At 29.4% G+C, this 9,666-nt stretch overlaps 1 protein-coding gene across 1 annotated transcript; it reads left to right on the top strand.

The window, feature by feature from the left end:
- The first annotated feature begins 6,488 nt into the window (after positions 1 to 6,488).
- On the top strand, positions 6,489 to 7,411 carry LOC125842002 (dehydration-responsive element-binding protein 3-like). Its single transcript, XM_049521195.1, has one exon. The coding sequence runs from the start codon at positions 6,508 to 6,510 to the stop codon at positions 7,141 to 7,143; it is 636 nt and encodes a 211-aa protein (XP_049377152.1). The 5' UTR covers positions 6,489 to 6,507; the 3' UTR covers positions 7,144 to 7,411.
- The last annotated feature ends 2,255 nt before the right edge of the window (positions 7,412 to 9,666 follow it).

The following is a 9,666-nucleotide window of genomic DNA, read 5'->3' as shown; positions in this document are numbered from 1 at the left end:
AAGATATTTAATCCCTCAAAAATCATATCAATTGACCTACTTGTATTTAATTATTTGTATATTTTGTCATATATAAAAAGACGAATACATTATGTAATAAAATGGCCCCTACGCTGAAATCTTCAAGTTGTTCCCTACCTATCTATTGGGACCAACTTAATATAGAGCTATACTTTTCGTCAACCAATAATATTTCTAAATTTTGTATTTTTGGTAATCTCTTATTTTTAGCAAATTATTAATTTGTCTTATATATAATATGTATAAAAATGCCTTTTTAGTTCTCTATTATTATACATTAAATACAATAATTTGGATTAGGTTGTACAAAAATGTTAGATATTTGTATTTTTGAAGTAATTAATATTTACATGTAGTATTTGTATTGTATATATTAACAAATTACTAGCACATATATTTTGAAAAATGATTAGGTTAATAATATGAGTAATTATATTTAGGACTTAAGTAATAAATTTTGTCCTAATTTTTAAAATTGAACAAATAAAGATGACTTTATTTTTAGTAGAGAAAAGTATTGAGAATACTTCTAAGCTAGACGCAAATTATTAGTTGCATCCCTAAATTATTGACACACTCATTTACTTGAATAACTGAACTTAAATACACCTTCGATCTTGCAGCATGAGTGAAATACACGCCTAAATTCTTGTCAAGTTTAGGGGTGATTCTAACACTCTCTATGCTCCTACAAGAGTTTGAGAAGACTTGCTATGTTAAGTGACAGATCGGCAGTGATCGGGAATATATCCAAGGTTAGTTAGTCAAACAGAGGAATATTTATGTCAAGCTCTAATTATTTTCAATACTTCTCTTTTTAATATAACGAACAAATAAAGTTGACTATGGGTTATAAATAGATTTTTGAAACAATCCTCTCATTGAAGTACATATTTATTGTATGGGAGTTTAATGCGTGAATTTGACTTGACCGAGAGAGTACAACACTCTAATTAACTGCACCACATATATTCTTACCAACAATTTTCCCTAGAACATCATCCTTAGTAATGCTCTAATTAATGCTAATGAAAATCACTCTTTCTTGTAAAATTGGTTTACATTGTGATAAATAATGGATTTTACGGTAATAATAAAATTGTTGCTATTTGTTGTAGTATTACCATTTTTCATATATACGAGAGAAGTATTGAAAACACTTCTAAACTCGGCGTGAATTATTAGTTTCATTCTCGAAGTATTGTCAACCTTAAAAATATCCCTTAACTTGATTAACTGAAATAAAATACACTTCAGATCTTGCAACATGAGTGAAATACACCCCTAAATTATCACCAAGTTAGGGGTGTTTTGAACACATCTCTCAACTTTTTATTAAGATTCCTATGTTCCTAAAAGTGTTTGAGACCACTTGTTATGTCATGTGATAAATCGGGGGTGTATCTAAATTTAGTTAGTCTATTAGAGAGGTGTTTTTAAAGTTGCTAATAGTTCGGAGATGAAACTAATAATTTATGCCAAGTTTAGGAGAGTTTTCAATACTTCTCTATATACAACAATACAATTCATCACATTAATTTATCCTCCAAATACGAAGATTTTGTTTGTTATAGAAGGGAAAATTTAATCTACCGTTAAGCTAACTTTTCTAGTCGGTAGTTTTATTGAGTAGATGATAGTTATGGTTTATTTTAATTCGAAGATCTTACACGGCAAAACACTCTTTTATCATGTTGATTTTCTCTGACGGACCCCTCCTCCCCCGTTCCATCGTACTAGAGCAATTCGAGAAAAACGATTAGGCTTATATTTTATCATTTCTATCCATCGCAACCTAAAGTTGGATATAACAAAGACATACACAATAATAATTATAATAAGGCACACAAAATAAGAGAAGATAGTACTTGGATAAAATATTTAACGACAATGATTACAATATTATCACCTACTCTCAAAAACCCTAGCTACTCACCAAATATATTCTTACCCACGTTTCTCACTATTTGTCCCTTCTTTCCTCATCCCAACTAAATTAGTAGGAAACTCTCCTTTTATGGGAGAATAATTACTAGCCCTCAAAAAATAAAATATTACTCCAACAAATAAGAAATTTAACTACAAATAAGGGTGACAAAATCAATTCTAACACGTTCAATTTTTCTATGGTTGGATCATGACCCATTGGTTGAGTTGACTCAATAAAAATAAAAAATAATTCATTAATCAACCGAGTCAAAATAGGATAAAAATAATATAACCCGCCGCGTCAAAATGTAACCCAACCCAAACAAGCAAAGAATGTTAAAAAGAAAAAAATGTTTTTTTCGAAATCCAATAGAGTTATATTGATATTACTAAAATACTCTCTCTGTCCCTAATTATTTGTTCATTTTTCCTTTTATAGTTGTCCCTAATTACTTGTCCATTTTGACAAATCAAGAAAGGACAATTTTTTTTTACCTATTATACCCTCAATCAATTACTTTGAAAAAGGTAGAACTTTTTTAAAAAATTTAAATTTTTAATTCATCCACTTCATAATTAATAGGGGTAAAATGGTAAACTCACTATATCAATAATTGTTTTCTTAATAGGTGTGTCAATTCAAAAGTGGACAAGTAATTAGGAAAAGAAGGAGTACTAAATTGGTGGATAACTATAGGGTAAAGATGCTAATTAGTAATTTACTATTTATAAAAGGAAAACTACACTATATTATAATCACTCACTAAAATAATAGTTAATAAATACATATTCTTTGTATATTATTGTTTAATATACAAATGTAATTATATTAACTGACCGACCAGATATTAACTTACCCTTTTTTCTAAGACAGTTTCATATTCAACTTTATTACCTTAGATTTTGAAGCACTTGCCTGTAAATATTTGAAGAAATTAGTGGCTGAACATGTTATTTTCTTGGGTAGCATGATTATAATAGGTGGAAGACATTACTATATGTGACCAATAATAGTTGTTTTTGTATTTTCAATATAGTGATGTAAGTCTTTATGTTTGTAATCACATATATAAAGTTAAAAACAGTACTTTTAAATTTTAAAATTCGAACACTTCCACAAAATGTGAATTATGAAAATAAAAACAGCTGAATAACTTAATGAGTAAATATTCTACTTTTTGTATGGCAAATAATAACCCATTTATTACGTTGATTGTAATAATTGTGATAGATTTAAAAAGAGGAGAAAGGTTGTGTTATGTTTGTGGGTTATTAGGTTATGACCCGTTATTTGACCATATGGACCCGACCCATTTTCACTCAAAAAAGAAACTTGTGTTAATCATCTTGATTAGTTAATTTCAGCCAATTTCGTGGATCAAATTACTTGTTTGAGTAGAACTTTCAGAGTTTTTACAAATACCTTTTTTTTTTTCAAAAAAAACAATTCAAATTGGATTGTTGTATTTTTTTTTAAATCCGGTGTCCAGTTCTCACATTGGAGTTCGACTAAATCTGAATTCGCGCCGGGAAGCCCCACATTGGATAAAGCTCTCCCTAACAAAAGCGACTCCGTACCAAGGGGCTTGAACCCGATACCTCTTGATTAAGGATGAAGGAGTACTTCCCACTCCACCACAATGGATTGTTGTATTTTGCTACTTTGTGATGTCGAGGTGTTATTTGTTGCCCTTGAACCAAGGATCTTTCAGAACCACTCTCTATTTTTACGAAGCAGTGGTAAGATCTGCATATATTCTATCCTTTCTAGATTTCAGTTATGAGAATATTTCACTGGTATGTTTTTGTTGTGATGTGGATGCTTTCCTTCTAGATTGAGATCTTTGGTAAAACTTCTAAACTTTCTTTGAGCCATGTTGAAGAAGAATCCACAGAACACTTGTTCATCCAATGTCAATTCTCCATCAACATATGGAATAGACTGCTCACATGGATCCAAAGACAAGCTTTTCATTGTCTTTAAGCAAAGGTGTACAACTGTGGATAGTTTGCCAAAGGAGGTAGCCTACATATTAGAATTGTTGTGTTTGATTATGAATACAAACTGGCATTGTTTATGACTTTTTGTGAGTAATTTGGAGTTATGACACCTTTTTAATGTTTTTTAAACTCTTAAAAATTCTGAAATTGGAAATTTTATAATCAAATATATTTTTTTTGAAGTTCAACTCTAGGAGAAAATGAAAAAATTTCATGGTCAAACACCTCCTCGGAGAGTTCATCGGGCATTGAAATATTCATTCATAGTCTAATTTTTTGAGCTTATTAGGGGATATGTAAGAGCTCCAATTTTAACAAGATTTGTTACAGACCAAAGCAAGCTTTACTAGCTTCCTGATTTGTAATGTTTTCACTGGTAAATAATACAATTATAACACCCCTTACTTGAGACAAATTATTAGTTTCGTTTTCGAACTATTGACAACCTTAAGAACATTCTTCTACTTGACTAGCTAAACTTATATACACCTCGATCTTCAACATGACATAGCAAGTGGTGTCAAACTCTCGTAGGAGCATGACCGAGAGAAGAGTTGAAAACACCTTAATCTTGATGAGAATAATTTAGGGGTGTATTTCAGTCATATTATATTGCAAGATTAGAAGTGTATTTAAATTCAGTTAATCAAGTAAAAGAATATCTTCAAAGCTGTCAATAGTTTGATGATGAAACTAATAATTCACACCAAATTTCTCCGCAGTAAAAAAAAAGAAAGTGATGTTTCAAATCCAGTAAAGCTACTTTCAGTAATTTGTGATTTTGAGAATCGACAGTTTTTTTTCCCTCTACAATGAGGACAAATTTGTCTTTTAAAAATAGTTTATAATATAAAAAGAATTGATCAGCTTGTAAACTTTTTCCATTTTATAATGTCGACAAAGAACTGTTGTGCATTAAAAATAAAACAATCCAATCCATTACTATTTTCTATTTAATTCTGCACAGAACGGAATACTTGTTTTGTAGCACAAAAAAAAGTACACAAAAAAACAGCGGTTATTTGTAGTGTAACTAAAACATAATAAAGCATACTATCGAGAAAAAAGTACAAACACTACACTCTGCAACCATTAAATTTCTGTTTTTAGTGAAGGCATTACCACTCTATCTGTCATAATTACTTGTTCACTTTTGAATTGATACACCTATTAAGAAAATAATTAATGACATAGTGAGTTTACCATTTTACTCATATTAATTATGGAGTAGATGAAAAGTTATACATTTTTAAAAATAATTAGTCATTTAATTGAGGATATAATAGGTAAAAAAAAAAATGTTCTTTCTTGATTTGTCAAAATTGACAAGTAATTAGGGAAATCTATAAAAGAAAAAATGAACAAGTAATTAGGGACAGAGAGAGTAGCAATTATTGGCAAAGAAAACGAAAGAACAATTCTATTAATTTATTTTATATCTAAAACTTACTATTATCTTGGGTCTTGTGCTTTTTCTTACATAATATTTAGTAGATTTATTTGTTATCACTAGGAAACATAAAGAACTTTTAGTACCTTTTATTTTTATTAATTACTCTCTTTCAATACTAGGCAAAAAAAAAATCACTCAGAATCAGTGACAATTTATATTATAAAACATGATTTTTTTCTCATTTCCTATTGAATTAATTTACTGAAAAAATACATGAAAAAAAAAAAGATTCTCACTAAAACAATAAGGAACTTTTTAATTTTTTCTTTCCTCACCAATTTAATTAAAATATATGTGAAAATAGTCATTAAACATTTTTAATGGAAAATTCAGTAGGAAAATAGAAAATTTTTGGTAGTGTTTGTTCCAATATATGTTATGCATTTTTTTTTTAAAAAAAAAGAAAGAATAATATCTTTATATATTTAAAAGTAATTTAATTTTAGACTAATTAACTTTTCATTTTACTTTAATGAAATTGATTTACAACCACATAAATATCTACGATTTGTTTCGGACCAAAAGTTACATAAATATTTTCGTATTTAGTCCAAATGCACCACAAAAAAAAATGATATTAACATGAAATGAATTTACAAAAAATAACATGATTAGTGAGAATTTATATAGTTGATAGTTACTGTAACGACTCTGAATGAATAAAGCATTAATCAGACATGACTGTTAGGGGCACATGTAGAATGGACAAATATGGTGGGTGATATATAAGATGATAAGGGGAGAAATGAACAGTGAAACATAGGTGAAATGAAAAGTCTAGAAAAAAGCTATATTCCTACTTTCACAAACTACAAGTTACGATTATCATTATTTAATTCAATTCGATTCAATTTAAATAAAATGGTTGGTTGTTTCCTACTGCGCAAGGGGACCCTGTCTTACCATAGGGTATGACCCCTTTCTTCTATGGGTCCCCCATCCCCCCCTCTTCTTAGTCCCCTACCCCCTTTTCTTCCTTCCTTTATAAGTGTTGTGTGGGTGACTATTAATTTTTGGGACATATTGAAAGAAAAATATTCTTAGTTTTTTGCATTCCAAACTAAAATTGAGCTCAATATTTTTTTCTTTATGTTTGCGTAAAGATGAATTCAGTAGCAGTTCAAGATAATAATGAAATTATTAGTAACAACAAGTCGATAAAGAGGAATCGCGATAGCAGCAAGCATCCAGTTTTTAGAGGAGTTCGAATGAGGAATTGGGGAAAATGGGTGTCAGAAATTCGCGAGCCACGTAAGAAATCACGTATTTGGCTTGGGACTTTTCCAAATCCAGAAATGGCAGCTAGAGCTCATGACGTGGCAGCGTTAAGCATAAAAGGTAATTCAGCTATACTCAACTTTCCTCAACTAGCCGGTTTGCTTCCTAGACCGGCTACACTTAGCCCGCGTGACATTCAAGCAGCCGCAGCAAAAGCCGCAGCTATGGACAAGTTTGATACTAATAACAATAATAATAATGATATTGATATTGGTATTACTTCTCCGAATAATTCAACTTCATCTTTATCATCGCTGGTATCTGCAATAGATTTGGCGACATCAGAAGAATTGACGCAAATAATTGAGTTGCCGAGACTAGGAACATCTTTTTTCGGGGATGAATTGAAGAATGATTTTGTTTTTGCCGACTGTTCCGCTATGGAAACAGGTTGGTTATATCCTGAAGATGGGGGAATGATTTCTAGCTGTTTTGAGCCTTCTTTGTTATGGAATTACTAATTATAACTATTTAATTAAGTGTCTGGTGGAATCGGAACTTGTGGAAACCCCCCTGGTCGAACAAGTAAAAATCTTCTTCAGGAATTTGTGTGGACTATGGATTTTTCTTTTCTTTTTTTGGTGGTTGTATAAAAGAATGTTTTAGCCTTTTCTTCAATTTTTCTGTAGAGGGGCTAAAAAGACTTTTCATTCCCTTTTTGTGTAACTTTCTGTATTTCTACTTCTTTTTTAAATAAATAAATCTAACTGTACAGTGTTAGGAAGGGAAGAATTAAAAGTGTCATAAATACATGCCTTGTCAATGTTGGTCTACTCACCTATCTGATCTTCCTCTTCTGTTTCTACTCTTTTAAATGACTGATGTTAACTGTTGAGCTAATGCTATAAAACAAGAACAAATTACAAGCTCAAAGATTTGTTCTTCACTAGGTTTACATTTGAAATTTAATTTGTTTGATTTGATCCGTTTAAATGAAAAGACTCTTTTCCCCTTTTAACAACATTCTAATTCCAGTTTTGTATTTGAAATGTTCATGACTACAAGATTAAGGGGTATTTTTTAGTTCATTTAACATATCAAATTTCAAAAGTTTTTATTTTATTAAACTCTGTGTCAGGTCAAAATAGTCCAAACAAATTGAAACGGATAAAATATTAGTATTTTTTATCATAATTTTTCAAATATTTTAATTTTATGAAATTGTAAATTATTGTGACTTAATGGTAATTTTATGCCGTTTCAAAGTATATAAATTTTAATCGTTAAAAAATTTAAGATTTTTATCTGAATTCATATTGAACATTAGTTCATTTGAACCTTATACTCTGAATCAATGAAGCCAAACAAATTAATTCATCTATCCCAATTTATGTGTCACAGTTTGAATTTTGAGAGTCAAACAATTTAACTTTAACCGTGAATTTGGGCTACGAATCTTCATGTTTTTTGAAATAAAATTTATATATTTGGAAACTATGTAGAAAGTATTGTACATCACAATAATTAACATGAATTCAAAATATTTAAAAGATGTATAAAACCATGATCAGGGATAAACTTATTTATATTTTATTTTCGAAAAATGTCACATAAATTAAGATGGATGGAATAAAAAAAAGGGAGGGTGAAATTCTTTTTTCTTTGGGAAAAAGTTATTTGTGAATTTTAACATAAGATAGTACTAATATATAGCAGGTTAGTTACCATAGGTAGTAGATTATCAACTAGTGTTTTTTTTTATAAGAAATGTACTTTTAATAATTATCTAATTAGTGACATAATTATTGAAATAATTTATAAACTAGTATATATAACACCTAACCTCTACACAATTACTCTGTTCGAATATATGAGAGACACACATACATTTTCTTTATTCATTTTACCTCTTAGTTGCGTGCGCCATAAATGCGATTGAACTATTCCATCGTAACATTCAAATATCCTCTCAATGTGAAGACGTTTAATTGGACACCAAATTTTAGCATGAAATGATTGAAAAAAAGAATTTTAATATAAATTTTATAGTGTTAAGAGCTAATTACATTTTATTTCTATTTTTTTTAAATTACAAAAATCCCTTAAACTTTGATGGAATTCGAATACATCCCAAAACGTCCCGATACATCGCGTTTTGATTTCGGATACATCATTCAACGTTTCGATACATCGTATCTCAATTTCGGATACATCACTCAACGTCCCGATATATCACGTAAAGTGAGGTATCCGATCGATACATCGCGTAAAGTGATGTATCAAAAAATAGGAGAGAGTAGGGATTTTTGTAACTTTTTCAAATAATAGAGAATTTTCGAGAATATGATAAAATAAGTTATCTATTTAGATAATTTTTCCTTAAAAGAATAAATAGTCTAAAATAAATCATAATTATTCTGTCACTATGAATCAACTTATAAAAAATAAAATGAAAAGTTAAATTATTACTAAATATCTAAATTTATGATTTAAAACGTCACATAAATTAAGTCGCAACAAGTAATAATTCCAATAGTTTTGGTTTGCAATTTCATTCCCCCCATCCCCACCCCCCACAAACCCAAATAGATAATTAGAGGGAAAAGGTAAAGGTAGGTACTAGCCATCAAGGTTTCTGAATAGAGAAATACATGGGAAAATTTTATTTGAGTTGTGAATAAATAGAAATTAATGAGCTTCAAAAATCTATTTATGTTGCCCTTCCAAATGTTGACTGTCAAAGGAAAGAAGTAGTAACAATTTGCTTTCTTTGGTCATGTGGCATTTTGGAGAAAGTAATGATCAATGTGGTGTTGGAATAAAGTATATTATAACCATGTGATACTGACAATTCTTTTTTATATTTTTCTAAAAATTATATATTATTAGAGTTAATTGATTTATTTCCTAATATAGTAACAGTATCTTTCTTGGATTCATGATCATTTTCTTCCAATTTATGTCAAGTGGGAATTAAATAAATAATAAAATATAGTAAATGGAAAAGCAAACAAAAGGGGAAGGGAAAAATGAGTAGTTGCTTT

Source organism: Solanum stenotomum, chromosome 10, assembly GCF_019186545.1.
Source record: "Solanum stenotomum isolate F172 chromosome 10, ASM1918654v1, whole genome shotgun sequence".
NCBI lineage: Eukaryota > Viridiplantae > Streptophyta > Magnoliopsida > Solanales > Solanaceae > Solanum > Solanum stenotomum.
This window is presented reverse-complemented; position numbering and strand designations above follow the sequence as displayed.